The sequence below is a fragment of the Raphanus sativus genome, chromosome 6, assembly GCF_000801105.2.
Source record: "Raphanus sativus cultivar WK10039 chromosome 6, ASM80110v3, whole genome shotgun sequence".
In the NCBI taxonomy this organism is placed as follows: domain Eukaryota; kingdom Viridiplantae; phylum Streptophyta; class Magnoliopsida; order Brassicales; family Brassicaceae; genus Raphanus; species Raphanus sativus.
This window is the reverse complement of record NC_079516.1, coordinates 36,548,598-36,567,046: the sequence shown is the minus strand read 5'-3', so window position 1 is coordinate 36,567,046 and position 18,449 is coordinate 36,548,598. Positions and strand designations below refer to the sequence as shown.

Genomic DNA, 18,449 nt, shown 5'->3' with positions numbered 1-18,449 from the left:
GGCAGCATTTGGCTGCTAACGGCAACATTTTGATTGAAACGCAGCGTTTTGTAAAAACACTGAATTAAATTATACTATAATAAATTAAGATTATCCAACTTCCCGAGTGAGTGATAGAACACGAAGGAGGGAGCGGCGGGGAGGCGGTTTCTAGGGTTTCCTGATGCACGATGGGCACGAGCAGCGATCCGATCCAAGACGGTTCCGATGAGCAGCAAAAGCGATCAGAGATCTACACATACGAAGCGCCGTGGCAGATCTACGCCATGAACTGGAGCGTCCGCCGCGACAAAAAGTACCGCCTGGCCATCACCAGCCTCCTCGAGCAGTACCCGAACCGAGTCGAGATCGTCCAGCTCGACGAATCCAACGGCGAGATCCGCTCCGATCCCAACCTCTCCTTCGAGCACCCTTACCCTCCCACCAAAACCATCTTCATCCCCGACAAGGAGTGCCAGCGCCCCGATCTCCTCGCCACCTCCAGCGACTTCCTCCGCCTCTGGCGAATCGCCGACGATCACTCCCGCGTCGAGCTCAAGTCGTGCCTCAACAGCAACAAGAACAGCGAGTTCTGCGGCCCTCTGACCTCCTTCGACTGGAACGAAGCCGAGCCAAGACGGATCGGAACCTCCAGCACCGATACCACGTGCACGATCTGGGACATCGAGCGCGAGGCCGTCGATACTCAGCTCATAGCTCACGATAAAGAAGTCTTGGACATCGCCTGGGGTGGAGTTGGAGTCTTTGCGTCGGTCTCGGCTGATGGATCGGTGAGAGTGTTCGATCTTCGTGATAAGGAGCATTCGACGATCATCTACGAGAGCTCTGAGCCTGATACGCCTCTTGTGCGTCTTGGCTGGAACAAGCAGGATCCTAGGTACATGGCGACGATCATCATGGACAGTGCGAAAGTGGTGGTGCTTGACATTCGTTTCCCGGCTCTTCCTGTGGTGGAGCTTCAGAGGCATCAGGCTAGTGTCAATGCCATCGCTTGGGCTCCTCATAGCTCGTCTCATATCTGTACCGCGGGCGATGATTCGCAGGCTTTGATTTGGGATATTTCGTCGATGGGGCAGCAGGTTGAAGGTGGGCTTGATCCTATTCTTGCTTACACTGCTGGTGCTGAGATTGAGCAGCTTCAGTGGTCTTCTTCTCAGCCTGATTGGGTCGCTATTGCTTTCTCCACCAAGCTGCAGATTCTCAGGGTTTGATCTTTTTTTTTTTATTATTATTAGGTTACCTCATTTTCTGTTGTATGCTTGCTTCTTGTTATGTTACTATTCTCATGATGTAAAGCTTGCAGTGACTGTTTCCTTATTAATGAATCTGCTTGGTCTCGTTTAATATGCAAAACTTGTGTTGTCTATTGTTTAAGAATTGATGTATTGATAAGAAGGATGAGTGTATATATCCTCAATACTTGTTTGAGTAACTGTGTTTAGTTATGTATTTGATTAGTCCTATGGAGAGCTAGAGTTAACTACTACACACATCTCGTTTAATAAAGCTAATGCGCCAAAAATTACAGAGAAACAATCTCACATAGACCTGCAAGTAGGCTGTGTAGACTGTAGAAGCATCACTTCCAGTGGTGTAATTTGTCAAGTCTCTACATTTCATCATCTCCTTGATAAAAGACTTAGGAGGGTTGGCTGTCTCTGATATTACAAGGCTTTGTAAATGGCTTCACATTACATGATGAATTGTTGGAGAATAGTCCCTGCTATAAGAATTTAGAATGAGGCTATAAGAGTAGTTGGATATAAATGGCTCCCAGTTTTATATCTTAACTACTATAACGAATCTGTGATTTGCTTGCACAAGAAAGAGGCTGTGAATTTTATCTGCAGCAAAGATGTGTCAGAGAATCTAAGTTTGACTTTTAATGGTCCTAAGAAGGTATGTCGGAAGGTTGGAACAAGCCATACAGTTCGACCACATGATGGAGAAGCCCACTTGTGAAGCCCAAGTGAGAAGAAAATATCAGCGGATGAATCGTATACCAAATGAGAAGAGGGAAGAGAGTGATTAATCACAACCATACAAATGAATGACAAAGGCTATCCAGAATCTCATCTTCTTTGCCTCCAACTCAGCAATTCTCTTTCCTATATTACTGATCTCTGCTTCCACATTGTTTTCTGTCCTCATTTTTTTTCTGTTGATTACATTATACACAACTTCTGTCTCTCTCTGGTTGCCATGGCTTCGGCTACTTTCTCTGTGGCCAAACCTTCTCTTCAGGTTTTGTCTCATCATCCTTCCTCATTATCTTACTGCCCTTCAAAACTTCAATCATCATCATCATCATCTAATATTCTCATATCTTTGCTTTATACAGGGCTTCTCTGAGTTCTCAGGACTTCGAAACTCCTCTGCTCTTCCCTTCGCCAAGAAATCTTCTTCCGATGAGTTTGTTTCCTTTGTCAGTTTCCAAACTTCTGCAGTGAGTTCCTTTCCTCTCTATTGCTTCTGTGTTACATTTCTCACAGCACACTGTTAAACTCAAGAGCTTTTTCGTGTGTCTATTACTGTGTATCTATATATTAAGAACAAGCCATGATCAGCCATTACTGCATTTTATTGAGACATACATTTTTTTCTCTCTCTGTGTTGTAGATGGGAAGCAATGGTGGATACAGGAAAGGAGTGACCGAGGCCAAGCTAAAGGTAGCCATCAATGGGTTCGGTAGGATTGGTAGGAACTTCTTGAGGTGTTGGCATGGTCGCAAAGACTCTCCTCTTGATGTCATTGCCATCAACGACACTGGTGGTGTCAAACAAGCAACCCATCTCCTCAAATACGACTCCACTCTTGGAATCTTTGACGCTGACGTCAAACCCTCTGGAGACTCTGCTCTCTCTGTTGATGGAAAGATCATCAAGATTGTATCTGATCGTAACCCATCTAATCTCCCCTGGGGGTAAAGTTCAATATCAAACACACTTAAAGCTTGTATCATTCTTTCAACAGTGTAGATCTAAAGCCTTTTCTGAACGTTTCAGGGAACTAGGCATTGACCTTGTCATCGAAGGAACCGGAGTATTTGTGGACAGAGAAGGTGCTGGAAAACACATTCAAGCTGGAGCCAAGAAGGTCTTGATTACTGCTCCTGGTAAAGGAGACATCCCAACATATGTTGTTGGTGTCAATGCTGAACTTTACAGCCATGAAGATACCATCATCAGCAACGCCTCTTGTACTACTAACTGTCTCGCTCCATTCGTCAAGGTTCTTGACCAGAAATTCGGTAAGCTTCTCATACAACCGGACTCGCTCATACAAAGGTTCTTGATCAATGTTGTGATGTTTTAAAAACATGGTGTAGGGATCATAAAGGGTACAATGACAACCACTCACTCATACACCGGTGACCAGAGGCTGTTGGATGCAAGCCACCGTGATCTGAGGAGAGCAAGAGCAGCTGCTTTGAACATCGTTCCAACATCGACAGGAGCAGCCAAGGCCGTGGCTCTGGTGCTCCCTAACCTCAAAGGAAAGCTCAACGGAATCGCATTGCGTGTGCCAACTCCCAACGTTTCAGTTGTTGACTTGGTTGTGCAGGTCTCCAAGAAGACTTTTGCTGAGGAAGTCAACGCTGCTTTCAGGGATGCAGCTGAGAAAGAGCTTAAAGGTATACTCGATGTCTGCGATGAGCCTCTTGTCTCTGTTGACTTCAGGTGCTCTGATGTGTCATCTACTATTGATTCTTCTCTCACAATGGTCATGGGAGATGATATGGTTAAAGTGATTGCTTGGTATGATAATGAATGGGGTTACTCTCAGAGAGTTGTTGATTTGGCTGACATTGTTGCCAATAACTGGAAGTGAACAAGATGTCTTGCTCCATTTTTTTTCTTTAAACAGTTTTATATGATTCGGAATGTAGAATTGTAGTTCCCGAGTTTATGTATTTGTGATCTACAATTTTATAGTAATAAACTTTATTCAAACATGTTACATCCCTTTGCTTAAAAGTTCATAACACTGGTTTAAAGCATGTCTTTGATACTAAAGAAAGATACAACACTAATCAGATAAAAGATGAAGAAGATCCAATGATCTGAGGAAGATCTTCATTATAATCACTGAGAAGAGAAAGGGGCATGCCGCTTAAGAGGAAGTCATACTCAAAGCAGTGAGCTTCATCGGTGAGAACAGAGCCAAGATTCATCTTGTCTGTATCGCCGTCTTCCTCTGTTTTGTCCTGGCGACCAAATAAACTGCTTGACATATCATTAGGCAAAGAAGGTAATGAAATCTCTATGCTTTTACCAACATGATCATCATCATCATCATAACAATGTGAGAAACTGTTAGTAAGATTAGCAGAAAGCTGTTGTTCTTGTATATAAGAGGAAACTGGACCAGCAACAAAATGGTTGTTTTCTTGCAGAAAACAGAAACTAGAAGATCCCAAACTCATGTTAGGTTTCAAAGACGCAACAGGGTTAACCAAAAAAGCTTTGTCTGATGATGACTGTAGGAACTCTTGTGGTGGTGTTTGTAAAGAGATGTTATCAGTGTAGAAGAAGTTGGTTTTGGCTAGAGAGCCACTGATGGATCGAGCAGAAACATCATAAGCTAAAGCAGCTTCTTCAGCTGTATCAAACGTTCCGAGCCAATGTCTCTCTTTTGTGAAAGGGTTTCTGATTTCAGCTGCATATCTTCCCCATGGACGCCTCCTAACTCCAAGGTACTTAACTTCTTCTGACTTCTTCTCTTGTTTGCTTTTGCTCTTGTTTCTTGATTTCAACATGCTTCTCTCTCTAATTATTTTAGGCTTGCTATTATCTATATATATAGGGAGAGGACAGCAAAAGATTGTGTGAACTTGATTGATGCCTTCTTGGCTTTTGGCATTAAATTTAAAGAATTAGTTAGGAGTTACAAGAATTTAACTCCAAAGTCTTACTTGTCCTTTGTAAACTGTGTCAGTATGAACAAGAAAGTTTTACATATTTTCTCCATTTTTGTCCTTTTGCTTACTATTTTCCACACATTATCTCTGAGATGATTCATCTTTGAGTCATTACATTACTTTACACAACATTACATACGAGGAAAGACAAAACGAAGGCAGTGAAGAATGTATGGAGCCAAAGACAAGTTGTGACAAGGACATTGTCATTTAGTTTAAGACAAAAGCTGCACAAATGTCAAGAAACCTAACAGAACTTTCAATGGGAGAACATGTGACACATGCTTAGGGAATTGGACTTTCAAGGGTCTAAATTCAATCCTTAAGCATTGATATGTGTGTGATTAGTTAACTTCTCTTTGGTGTCACTTTGTCTTCTTTCATTTGGTGTCCAAATTGCATATGAAGACAATTCTATCTTTGTCAAAGTTCAAACAGACAAAGATACCCAAGTTCAAGAATTTTATTAGATATATTATTATATTACATGTGTTTGAAGTCATTTGCTTCTTGTGTTTCAAGTTGTTCACATTGGTAGGAGAAGCTTTTCATTGAATCCAAAAGCCAAAAGAAAAAAAGAAAGAAAAACTAATCAACTATACAAAACAGTACCAAGAATCTATCTGACACTCCTTCAAGTGCTCTATGCATCCACTCATACCAACACAGCTCCAATGCTTCTTTAACATTCAACTGTTTACATCTTTCATCTAACGCCAAAGTTAAAAAACGAAAACAAACATCAGTCATTAGATCTTATACTCATTATTATGTTTTGAACCTGGTACCTATTTCCTCTCGTGATTCTCTTGGCCAATGCTCGAGTTCTTCAGTTACCTCTAACCCAAACGTATATCCTTTGTATCCTCCACATTATTACTACTTATCCATTGAACGTCATTAAAAAAAATGACTGAACAAGACACATCTTATAATCTAACAAAAGTAAATAAACCTTTGGGAATACAAGATCATGGCGATTAGGAGATTAAAGCATAAGAACTTGAAGCTTGTTTACAAACTCAGCACTTGTGTCTTCTTCAGTTACTTCATCGTTGATCGGCCTATATAGAATGCATATGTTCACATGTGTCTCGTGTAATCAACGGATTTTGCTTTCTTATTTTAGGCCTTTTTGTGTATTTAGGACAACTAAAATTAAAAAATATATATATGTATATCTCTACGACCACATATTATTGTAGAGCTTATTAGCTGTGTCAGATAATTACGTTTATTTATTTAATCAGAAATACATTAATTAAGACTGATGAACATATCATCTTCAATTTTTTTTTTTAAAAAACTTAAAATTAAATTGATTTATCATGTTTGTTGCAATTCAGGATAATACCTTTCTTATTCCTCCTAATCCATAAGGACTTTCCCGTAATTACCAAATAACCCATGGTGTCTTTTCTTATATATACTATGTTGCACTTTGTTAGGTTTTGTGGCGTAAGAAAGAGATGAAATTCATTCATAGCAGAGAAGAAGAGGTCAACGATGGAAGAGATGGCATGCATGAAGAAATAGAAGCGAACGAGAAGCGAGCTACAGCCCCATCATCACTACCAGACGACGTCGTGGAAGAAATCTTCATAAGACTTCCCGTGAAAACTATAATCAGATTAAAGTCCCTATCAAAACAATGGAGCTTGAGGATCAAGTCTCACAGTTTCGCCGAAAAACACTTGAAGATGGCCAGTTCATACCAAGCGAATCATCCTAGTCTCATGCTTCTCCCCTACCCTATCACTGTCACTGGCACAAAGATTGAGTTCAATCCATTTAGCTTAGGAGGTCGTCGTCGTCTGTCCTCCACTCAACTCAGTTTCCCTCAACCGTTTCTTGGATGGATCCACTCTTCTAAAAGCTGTGACGGCCTTTTCTGCATACAATCCTCAAAATCTACTTGTGTAGTTAATCCGGCTACTCGTTGGTTCAGATATCTTCCTCCATCTAGGTATCAGGTGTTGAATCCCACCAGCGCGGAACTGGTCACTGCTGCAGCATTCGTGAAGGCTGCCGTTGATTACAAATTAGTGTGGTTGTATAATTCTTTTCCAAACGAGGGAGTCACAGTCACCACGTGTGAGGTTTTCGATTTTAGGGCAAACGCTTGGAGACACTTGACTTTTACGCCAAGTTTACGCGTTTTTGGTATGCCAGAATCTGCCAACGGGTCAGTTTATTGGTTCACGGAAGTAGATAACAACTACAAAATCGACGTAATAGCTTTCGATATCCATACTGAAAAATTTCGTTTGCTGCCTAATATTCATCCAGTTACTTCTAGTTCAGTTTGTCATAGTAGCATGTGCACTCTGGATGATCGTTTGTGTGTATTGACAACCACCACTCTACTAGACAAGGAGTTTTGGAGACTCAAGTCATCAGAAGACATGTGGGAGAAGATTTTTACGATTGATTTATTTTCTACTCCGCTCTATTGGATTGGCAATGAGTCTTCTTGGACACCGGTGACAATGTGGAAGAAGACGAAGATGTTGCTCTCTCATCCATGTTCCATGAATCTGGTAATATACAATCTCCAAACTAGATCTGTCCGTATACTCAATATCCAGCCACATACAGTTTGTACGCCATATTTTGAGAGTCTGATCTCTCATATATAGAATGCTTTTGATCGATTATATAAAGCATATTGGGAAGTATGTAAGAATCAGAACATTTCTTTATGTTGTCTTATGAGTTTTGTTCTAATTCTTATGATTCCATTATGTTTGCATTTAACTAGAATGAGGCTAAAAAAAAAAAAAAAAAAAAAAAAAAAAAAAAAACTAGAATGAGGCTACATTGCTTATAGATATTTGAAACATCAAAGTTTAAGACCAAGTTCAAGTATGTGAATTCTTTTCAGAGAACATCCAGTTATGTACACAAACATACATTACTTAAAGTATAATTAAACGATTATAATCTGAAATTACATTGCATGATTAAAATCGATGAAGAAAATTTGCTGACTAGCAAACGCTTAGATCTTTTTTTTCGGAAAATAATTGTAATAAAATCAAAACGGCTTATTGTCACTGCTTTGATATAGCCAGAGGCACACGTCGCGTTGGACTTGGCCTTCTTGGCATTGCTGATTAGTTAGAAAAAAGAAAGCATAGTATACATATTCATTAGCATGCTAGAAACAACATAAAAATTGATTACATTTTGGAATATTTCTTTTTGTATTCTGTTAATGTTTTCTTTGTACTTTGACAAAAAAAAATTTAATGTTTTCTTCTATTCTGTATTGGTGGAAATATCTAACTGCGAAACCATATACATAGAAGCGTACGACTTGATTATAAGTTTTTTTTGAACTAATTTGATGCATTAAAATAGATGTAACTGATATAACGTTTAGACTATATAGTTTGTTACAAGTTTGATGGAAACCATAAGAAACCATAGAGTATTACAACATTTGCAAAAAGAAAAGCTCAATAACATATTAAGCTAGATAGTGAAATAAAGCCAACACGCGTCTTAGGATTTGCGGCTACCTCAGACCTCTCGAGATATGCTTTCCTCTTCCCTTGACAAGTGTCCACCCCATTTCCTGTACTTTTTGAGTTGGTTTAATCGATCTCCCTCCCCTAGTCGTGTTCAGGTGAGTTGTAGGCTCACACTCTTGCAAACGGTTGAATATAGGAAGATGTGGATCAATAAAGGCGTCATCTTCTGATTTGTTCACCACGGTGATGACCATTGTGGATGGAGTTTCCTCCATCCAGAAAAAAATGAATGATGCTCAAGAGGAAATGAGGATAGTTACAAGAGAAGCAGCCACTCTTCAAGAAGAAGATCTTTCACCAGTCAAAGAGGTACCTCTTTCACGCTCTAAGCAAACCTTTTCACCATTAGTAGAGAAGTCCTCTACTCCAGTTAGCGAGACTTGATTATAAGTTGTAATAACATTTAATATCCCCAATATTATGTTAGTAGTATTAATTAGTGATGATCTGATTTTTTTTTGTCACAAAGGTATCAAAAATAATTCCAATGGTAAAACCAAAGATATATTTCAACCTAATAAATCAATGATCGATAAATTAAGTATAATTTTTTTGATAATCTTGTTTAGTAACAAAAATTATATGATGATAACATAGACTTAAATAATATTTCGAATTTGTAAAATATTTTTATTATATTATTTAGTATCATATTTGAATATATTTATTTTTAATGATGATGTGTGAGTTATTACAATATTTTAAAAATTTACCAAAAATATAAATCAATATTAAATATAATTATCGATATCACATTTAATCATGTCATGTCTTCATTTCTAATATGTCATGACATATTTTTTAGTGAAAATAATTATAAAAATACATCTATGAAATCATCTTACAAATATTATATATAAGATACGCAAATCAATTCATAAATATTATCTAGGGGATAAGAAGTTAATAGTTTTTTTTAAGTTAATAGTATTGTTTTATTGTTTTGTTAACTTGTTTTATCTTTGATCGACGGTATTTATCAATTTATTTTAATTTATATGTTTAATTTGTCAACTTGTTTGTTTTATGATTAATAATAAAGCTACTTTTACATTATGTGTTATTTTTACTCTTGTACTTGTTTCTATTCTTTTGTCTGTTATTATTTATTGTTTTTGTGTATTATTATGTACTGTAGAAATTGTGAATTTAAGTTCCATTTAAATATAGATATTTATGAAATTTACAGCAACAGTTATTACTCCAAACATTGATTTTATGTGTCAAATATATTTTCATCTCATTATCTATTATTATTTTGTATTTGAATAGACTTAGTTAAAATATTTTTAAAAAATTGATTAGTAAACATTTTGATTTGTGCATGGTTATTTTTATATCTTAGTTAATTTTATGTCAGATTTTAAGTTTAATTATATAATACATGTTAGTAAAAAAAAGATTTTATGTGTCAAATATATTTTCATCTCATTATCTATTATTATTTTGTGTTTGAATAGACTTTTAGTTAAAATATTTTTAAAAAATTGATTAGTAAACATTTTGATTTGTGCATGATTATTTTTATATCTTAGTTAATTGTATGTCAGATTTTAAGTTTAATTATATAATACATGTTAGTAAAAAAAAAAAGAGAGGTGTTAATCAGGTTTACTGCAGACAAAAAAATACTCGTTGATGCTGTTATACTTCTGTGTATGCGAATTTTAGTTTTATATAGAAACACATTCTTCAGTCTGATTTCAAGTATAATTAAGGTAAGTACTATGTTTTATTAGAGTGAAAACGAATCTGCGTAATATAAACAAGGCATTCAAGTAACATGGCAAAAGGTTTTAACAATACTGTATAACCTTCCCTCTTCCGCAAGTATCAGAAATTCATCGGAATCTACAAGACTCCGGCCAAAATAAAACTACAATCACATGTCTCTCTTGAGTGCCACCTTTACTTTTATTTCGAATAATCAAAACAAATCACGAATAATAAAATGGAATACATATATGGAACATAAACAAATAGAAAAGATGAAGTGTGAGATGTAGAAGAAGCATCTCTCATCAACTTTTTTAAGCAAGGTTGATCGTGAAGGAGACATAAGGATGTGTCTCGGAGTCACCGGCTAAACCAGCCATGGCTCCTGCATCCTCCTCGCTTTTCCAGTATAAACTGCATTTGTTTTTCCATACAACCAGAGACTCAAACACTCGAATCTAAATCTCATTAAATACAAGTTGGTTTAGACTTGGTATTAGACAGAAGCCCCAAAGTGTCTAATACTTGGTTAATCGTTTTTCTCCTCTATGTTCTGCAATTTCTATGTTACAAAGATCATAACTCCAACGCTAACCAGTTTTTATGTACAGAGCGAAACGAAGACAGAGACTTGTAACACACCTGTTAGTAGAATCGCACAAGCGTTCAAGAATGGAGCGTACTTTCTTCTCGCTTTTAACAGCCGGAGATAAGACACATGCCTGGAAAATAGAGAAAGTCGTTTGGTCAGGGAGTTAGAGGGATTCTCTAGAAAAGCATAAGTTATAGGTTGGAGTCTTTTTTAATAACCAAGAACGCCGGAGGTAAACCATATCTCATTATGCTCTCAGCGAATATACGCACAGCACAGAAATGCATCCATGAGCTGAAAACCTACAGATATAGACCGATGAGCAGATGGGTGTTGATTTCTACGGTGAGTACAGCTATACAGAGCGATATGTAAGTACCTCTCCGTAACTGGTGTAGCACCACTGCAAAAGAGAGCTTCTCAAACTTTCCTGATCATGAACCAGCTTCTCTAGCTCTTGTTTACGAGTCTCTTGTGCTTCAACGCTATGTTCAAAATCACGAACCTAAAGGAGAACGGTGTACAACATAAAGCTTTGAGAATCAATCACATGTCTTCAACTTGCACAGGAATAAAAGCAGTTGTAGAGGTGATGATATCAGAAGCTTGAACAGCATACTCACTTGGAACCCTTTCTCACGCGCATTAGTCCTGAAATTATCTGCAACACGAGTGAAAAGAGTGACGGTGTAAAGAGCATACTCATTATCCTCAAACAATTTCTTCGATGACCTAGGAACCTGAAAACGGCAAGGGTAAACTGATTAAAAACCCTGTGCGGAAAAAATAAGAAGTGTTACAGATGGAATCAAAAACTAAACAAATCATCAATTCACCACAAAGTCGGTCAATGTCTCATAGCATGCTAGCCAGTCTTTTTGGGAATACTTTGGAACAACTGCAAGGAGAGTCTCGAGATGTTCTGATGCGACAATATCTTCTGGCTTAACCAAGCTTGAGAGGTCGCGAACAGCTAAACTGTAACACACAAAAAAAAAGAAGATCAGCCACATTGCCACAATCTATACAAAAGCTAAGCAGAGAGAAGCAGATAAAGACCAACAGCATTATTCTGGAAAAAACACTAAAGTGTTATTCCAAACCCTGCACATGGTAGAACGTGTTTCAAGCAGAACTTAGATCGTAGGGACAGCAAATAATTTTTTTTTGTAGAGATGAGGACTTCGAATTTGTTCTTATAGTAAAACAAGAGAAAGAAAAGAAAAGCTTACCTTCCACTTTGCTTTCGGTTAATGGCATTGAGTTGACCGCGGACATTGTTATATTCAGCAACACGAACCTAAACAACATGTGCAATCAGAATCGTTAACAGCAACCATTCGAACCACTGAAATCCATTAAACCACCAAAAGAAGTTTATAATCGAAAGCTAAAACTACCAAACTACTCTTCAGAATCAATCGGCTAATCATTCTGCGTAATGGTTTAAGTAGAGTGTGAATACCTTGAGATCATCCTCAATCTTTGCAACCTGAGACTGAATGTTGTCCACAACCTCCTTGAGAGGTGACATTGTTGGGTACTTTGCTTCATCCCACACAAACCTTGACGCCAATAAAAAAAAGAAGAAGAAGAATTGCACTTTACATCATCACCAAATCAGCAATTAACTATTTGCGAAGAGAGAAAGTAGATAATACCTAGTGAGATAAGAATCAACAGGAACTCCATCAACAGTTAGAGCGTTGCTCTCCACACCAGAGATCCTCTCCAATTCTTCGATCTGTCTCCTTATCTTCTGTGATACTCCTTCCACAAAGCTGTTTGACTGCACAAATATCCCCAAGAGAATCATAATCAATTACAAAAAAAGGAAACGCAATTGGTGATCAGATGAGTTAGTTTACGGGACATCATCTCCTTTGCCCATCTTCCTCATCACTCAATCTCCTATACCCACTAAAATCATCTATACCCATACCTCTTTAATGAATTGTGGAAAGACTAAACTGACCTTGGTTTGTTGAATGAAAACCGAAAATTGTAATGTGATTGGGTTGGGTTTGTGATTGGAAATCGTTGGTTTGGGAAGTTTGGTTAATGGTTTTATAAAAAAAAAAATTAATTGAGAAAAGCTAAATTAAAAAAAAACCGAAGCTCCGTGGTGGGTCTCCCGTCTCCTCTACCTCCCCGCAGCTCCCCCATCGGGGCTCCATCCGGCTCTGTCGCCGCAGTTTCTCTCCTCCTCCTCCATTTTCAAAGTGTTTCCGGAGGTCTAGCATTCCATCGGCGCAAATAGAGTTGGGTATTGCAGGTAAACTCAGGACCCCCAACTTCTCTTGAGAAATGCATGTATTTGGAATCGAGCTAGGAGCAATGCACAACGGCATTGTTTAGTTGATGGGTCAATTAGTATAGCGATTTGGTATAAAATGCATTAATGTGGTTGAATTAAACGTTGATAGATGCGATTCGAAACCTTAGTGTTTTGGATTATTGTTGGAAAACTGGGAAAAGTGGAATAACTAGGAAAACTCGAACAACTGGTATAACTGTGTTGATCTTGTGCGATATTTTTGGCAGGATACAATGACCAATAACGTATTCGTACATTTTACATATGAAGACTGCATGTATGGTATATCTGTGAAGGCATCAGTGGAGGATGTGACGTTGTCAATGTTACAAGAAAAGATGTATAAGAAGCTTGGGTTGGATGAAAGTAAGGAAAAACTGAAATTGAGCTACATTCCGATGGTGAGACGTTGCCAGAAAGCTGTAACTATTGCTGATGATGACGATCTTTATGTTTACCTCGGAAGTGTCGATAAAGAGAACCAAAGATGTCTTTTGGTTGTGGAGAGTAGTGAAAGGTCGGGACCGAGACCACAAGATAGACTTTCGATAGCGGGTAAACGTTCTGTTGGTATGAACTACAACGATTTGCAGCTATTGGAACATGAAGTTGGACCTAATGCAATTACATTGTACGTTGGTGAGAACCAAGAGAATAACGAGGTGCGTGCTATGGAGACTGGTACTGGTAAGGAGACTGACACTGGTATGGAGACTAATACGGCTGCGGAGACTGATACTGGTATGGAGAATGATACGGCTGCAGAGAATGAAACGGCTGCGGAGACTGATACGGCTGCGGAGACTGATACGGCTGCGGAGACTGATACGGCTGCGGAGAATGAAACGGCTGCGGAGACTGATACGGCTGCGGAGACTGATACGGCTGCGGAGAATGAAACCGTACATCCAACCGCCGATAAGTATGTTGAAGAGCCACCTGCAATAGTACGGAGTAGTTGTATAGAGGAATGGGCCGATGGTTTGAGAACTACTTGCACGATCTATGGGTTCTTGCGCGAACGCTACCTGTGCGGGAGCTTAATAGTTATGAGCTAGAGTACGAGGTAAAGGATAGTAATGGGAAGATGTTTTTGACGAACTTGATTGCCAAAACTTGTACTTGCAAGGTGTGGGATTATGAAAAGATTCCTTGTCTGCACGGACTGGCTGCTTACATCTATTACACTAATCAGGTGGATAGTGGGGGTGGTAGGAGCCGTGATATCAACATAGTATATCATGAGTTGTGCTCAAAATACTATTGGACGGAACTGTGGTCATTGGCGTATTGGAGGACAATTTATGCTGTGCCAGACATGTCTGTATGGGAAGTCCCGGATCACATCAGGGAGCTGAAGATCATACCTCCGGATCCTATCAAGCGTAAGGGAAGGAAAAGAGTTAATAGACTTCCATCTGGTGGAGAACGCCGTAGGAGGACACAAAACAAAAAGCGGCCTAGGCAAAATTTTGGTTTCAATTGGCTGTTATTTGGAAATGGTTCAAGCACTTCAGAGCAGAACACGGCCTAACCACGATTGGTTTCAATTGGCTGTTATTTGGAAATGGTTATTTGTATGTTTTTGGAAAACTCTGGAAAACTATTTTATCTTCTTTGTAAAACTGCATTGTCTTTCGAGTGTGACATTATTATTATTATGACATTTACTATTATGATTACTCTAGTCTAACTAATAATTCAATTAAACATATTTTTTTCAAAACGTTTTTCAAAAATTATGAAAACTCTTACTATCTCCATAATAAGCCTTATAGTTTCACTCACACTTTGTGAATGAAGAACATGTCACAAAAGAGATTATCAGATAATGTTTGTTTCCCAAATATTTGTGCAGTGAACAAGATAAATATCATGTTCAAGTACTAAAATCGAAAGTAAAACAAGAAAACCAAACTGAAAGCATTGGTAACACTGAATAAATTATAAACCACAGAAAGTACAACTATGAGCAAATCTCGTAAAACTAGTATCTTATGTAAAACTAAGAAAAAATTTCGGGGAGGGAAATGAAATTACATTGGCGCCAAAACATATGAGGGAAAATAATTATTTTAATTATTTTAACTATTTTCATTATTTTTCTCTATGTCACGTCCCATCTCTCTGTCTCCACTCCATCTCTTTATTGATCCCATCGATCCATCTCTCTCTCTCCACTCCCCCACTCCATCCCTCATTCCTCTCTCTCGATCTCTTTCGGTTTCTCCCATTTCTCTCTGACAGTAAGAACTGAAGCATGACTCATCCCGAAGAGGAGTACAGTCACATGAAGGCCTTGAAGAGACACAACGACATGCTTGGTTTCGTGGCTGATGCGGAGTACGGCGTCCCGACCAAGTGCCCGTGTGGTGGAGGTATCATTCCTGAGGTATCTCCCTGTAACAAGTTTCCCAATGATTTTGATACGCAACCTGGAAGGAGGTACTTCACCTGCAAAAACTTTGAGGTAATTTTCATGTCGTGCAAAACTGGTAAAACTTGTATAACTAGGAAAACTAGGAAAACTAGGAAAACTGGAAAACTGGAAAACTGGAAAACTGGAAAACTGGAAAACTGGAAAACTGGAAAACTGGTTAAACTGGAAAACCTGAGAAACTTGTATAACTTGTGATAAAACTTGTGCAGAATAATGGTCTCCACTTTCGTACGCCGTGGGTGTTCGCGATTCAGGACGAAGTTACAAAGTTAGTACACCGTGTCGAAGAGATGGCTGAGGAGATTGATCGCCTCAAGTCTCAGCTTTACCAACTTCACCGTCCATGATCCCATCTTGTTGCTCTAAGTTGTTGTTGTTCTAAGTTGTTCTTGGGGATGTTGTTGTTGTTGTTCTACGTCGTATGATGGTACTTTGATCTATGTTGCTACTTTCTTTCTCTATGTGTGTGTCTTATGACTTAAACTATCTATCTAATGTTTATGTGTTTTGTGGTTTACTTCTCTATGCGTGTGTCTTGTGACATTATACGAAAATAACAAGTTTGCAACATCAAACCAAAATCAAGAAAATGATTAACTAAAAGTCGAAAATGATTAACTAAAAGTCACAGACCAAATCTATATCATGATTCAGGACGTGAAATTGATTAATTAAAATTCGAAACTCTATATACGAACTTGCTAAAGTCGAAACTAATTGACATGAAAATGATTAACTAAAAGTTTGCAACATCAAACCAAAATAACAAGTTCAAAGTACCATCAAATCAAAATAACAAGTTCAAAGTACCAAAAGCAAACATATAAAAGACACACAAAATAAGTTCAAAGCACAAGACATTGTGCTCTTAAGATCAAGTCACAACCAACATAGATGTGTACTGGATGTCACAGCAGCTCGGACCAAAGGGAGTGACGTGAAAGACCATGGAACCTTCGAGTTTGAAGATGACAATGTCTCCTATTCGAAGGTCATGTGCCTCAGCGAACTCCTTCCAACCTCGGGTGAGTCGCCTCTCTTCTTGTATCACTTGCCATGTTTGATCCGTAGCGTCGGATGTTAGTGTCCATGTGTTCCCATTCGTCTTCCCTTGGATGTGCTTGGAGAAAAATACAATGGGTATTGTCTGCAATCAAGATTTGAGGTAAGTTACACAAACAAGGAAGAAATCAGGTTCTTGCAATCAAGAAAAGGCAATAGAGAAAGTGTGTTTACCAAGTAAGTCTGGAATCCAGGAAGCAAAGGTTGGAAGAAATGAAGTTCTTGCGGTTGCGCCATCTGCAAACAAGAAACAAAAGTTAGACAAATCAACTAAGTTAGACAAATCACGGACCAAATCAATCAAGAAACAAAAGCTAGACAAAGTTAGACAAATCATTTTGCATGTCAAGGAACTTGCTAAAGTCACAGACCAAATCTATATCATTTTCAGTTTAATTCGACCATTTGCTATAAAAGAAAACTAGCAAATGAACTCAATCAAGCATCATGAACTCCATCGAATGAGCTACCATAAAATTCTCAATTTTCAGTTTAATTTGACCATTTGCTATAACCGAAAACTAGCAAATGAACTCAATCAAGCATCATGAACTCCATCGACTGAGCTACCATAAAATTCTCAATTTTCAGTTTTATTTGACCATTTGCTATAACCGAGAACTAGCAAATGAACTCAATCAAGCATCATGAACTCCATCGACTGAGCTAGCATAAAATTCTCAATTTTCAGTTTTATTTGACCATTTGCTATAACCGAAAACTACCAAATGAACTCAATCAAGCATCATGAACTCCATTGACTGAGCTAGCATAAAATTCTCAATCAAGCATCATGAACTCGATATAACCAAAACTAGCATCATGAACTCGATCAACAGAGCTAATTCATGAACTCAATCAATCAAATACGCTAAGCAAAGCCGTCACTCCATCGATGGACCGAATCTAAAAAACCCTAAGCTACTTAATTAACCATTTGGTGGTGTTGCCATGGGATTGCCATCTAAAAAACCATAAGCAACCTTAAACAAAGATGACGTTTTCTCCATCCGAGGTAAACTTGATCGATGGAGAAACAGAACCGACGAGTAAGACATACCTTCAGTTGTGTCGCTATCGGTGGGATTGGCCGTCGCTGGTCTCCTCTTTGGTGGGATTGGCCGTCGCTGGTGGTCTCCCTCGGTTGTGTCGCCGAAGGGAAAATGGAAGAAAAGGGAAAATGGGGGAGAATCGGGGGGATGGTTTGGGAAATGGAGAAAGGAAATTGGTACAATTCGGTTTTTGAACGGTTAGGTTTTAATTTCGGGTCGAAATTAGGGATTGGTTCGTGGTCCAACTCAATTCGGTTATTCCTTCGGTTAAGGTAGGTACAACCGGTAAATACTTCAAATTTTCTAGGGTTAAATGTAATTTTCGGCTTTTTATTTAACTTTTCATTTTTGTTTTGTTTTCATGTCTTACGGAGATTAGAAATATAGCTGGGTGGGTATAGGAGATGATGTCCCGTTAGTTTACCTTTAGCAGATCATCGCCGAGGGCGAGCAGAGAATCTAATGTTCCAACACGAAGATTAGGAATGTTGAACTGCGAAAAATCGAAAATCAACAATGAATAAGTTCTAACATCACTTTGCTAAAATTTTCGAATCAAATTTGAGTACCCACCCGATAAACTGGAGTGTCAAAGGAATGCTTGGAGATCTGCTCCTGTAGACGATTCCACAAGGTGGAAGAAGAGTCCTTCACTGGTAGAGACACCACCCAGTACCTCGATGTCATTCTTTCTCAATTCTCTCTCTCTTCTTCTTTTTTTTTTTTTTTGGTCTCTCTCTCTCTTCTTCTCTCTCTTCTTCTTCTTCTTCTTCTTCTTCTTCTTCTGCTCCGATCGATCTCTACAATAAATT

At 38.4% G+C, this 18,449-nt stretch overlaps 6 protein-coding genes across 7 annotated transcripts; 4 read left to right on the top strand and 2 right to left on the bottom strand.

The window, feature by feature from the left end:
• The first annotated feature begins 91 nt into the window (after positions 1–91).
• On the top strand, positions 92–1,353 carry LOC108812249 (WD repeat-containing protein LWD1). Its single transcript, XM_018584453.2, has one exon. It carries the CDS (start codon positions 171–173, stop codon positions 1,209–1,211), a length of 1,041 nt encoding a protein of 346 aa, XP_018439955.1. The 5' UTR covers positions 92–170; the 3' UTR covers positions 1,212–1,353.
• Positions 1,354–2,085: 732 nt separating this feature from the next.
• LOC108812248 (glyceraldehyde-3-phosphate dehydrogenase GAPA2, chloroplastic) lies at positions 2,086–3,956 on the top strand. Of its 2 annotated transcripts, XM_018584452.2 has the most exons (5): positions 2,086–2,244; positions 2,342–2,446; positions 2,620–2,924; positions 3,007–3,251; positions 3,330–3,956. In XM_018584452.2, the coding sequence occupies exons 1-5, from the start codon at positions 2,203–2,205 to the stop codon at positions 3,830–3,832; spliced, it is 1,200 nt and encodes a 399-aa protein (XP_018439954.1). In that variant the 5' UTR covers positions 2,086–2,202; the 3' UTR covers positions 3,833–3,956. The 2 variants fall into 2 exon arrangements, with proteins under 2 accessions (XP_018439954.1, XP_056845267.1); XM_056989287.1 differs by lacking the exons at positions 2,086–2,244; positions 2,342–2,446 and having other exon boundaries at positions 2,723–2,928.
• On the bottom strand, positions 3,869–4,775 carry LOC108812250 (ethylene-responsive transcription factor ERF088). Its single transcript, XM_018584454.2, has one exon. The coding sequence runs from the start codon at positions 4,758–4,760 to the stop codon at positions 4,035–4,037; it is 726 nt and encodes a 241-aa protein (XP_018439956.1). The 5' UTR covers positions 4,761–4,775; the 3' UTR covers positions 3,869–4,034.
• A 1,599-nt stretch (positions 4,776–6,374) lies between these two features.
• LOC108808350 (putative F-box protein At1g12855) lies at positions 6,375–7,603 on the top strand. Its single transcript, XM_018580512.2, has one exon. It carries the CDS (start codon positions 6,392–6,394, stop codon positions 7,559–7,561), a length of 1,170 nt encoding a protein of 389 aa, XP_018436014.2. The 5' UTR covers positions 6,375–6,391; the 3' UTR covers positions 7,562–7,603.
• A 2,647-nt stretch (positions 7,604–10,250) lies between these two features.
• On the bottom strand, positions 10,251–18,393 carry LOC108806086 (V-type proton ATPase subunit C). The gene is made up of 11 exons (XM_018578113.2): positions 18,211–18,393; positions 18,062–18,130; positions 12,428–12,555; positions 12,232–12,331; positions 11,999–12,066; positions 11,603–11,744; positions 11,390–11,506; positions 11,146–11,271; positions 10,985–11,068; positions 10,817–10,896; positions 10,251–10,588 (listed from the first exon to the last, which is right to left on the bottom strand). The coding sequence occupies exons 1-11, from the start codon at positions 18,322–18,324 to the stop codon at positions 10,489–10,491; spliced, it is 1,128 nt and encodes a 375-aa protein (XP_018433615.1). The 5' UTR covers positions 18,325–18,393; the 3' UTR covers positions 10,251–10,488.
• Positions 14,086–16,046, top strand: LOC108806087 (uncharacterized). Its single transcript, XM_018578114.2, has 2 exons — positions 14,086–15,553; positions 15,733–16,046. Exons 1-2 carry the CDS (start codon positions 15,344–15,346, stop codon positions 15,868–15,870), a joined length of 348 nt encoding a protein of 115 aa, XP_018433616.1. The 5' UTR covers positions 14,086–15,343; the 3' UTR covers positions 15,871–16,046.
• Positions 18,394–18,449: the final 56 nt, after the last annotated feature.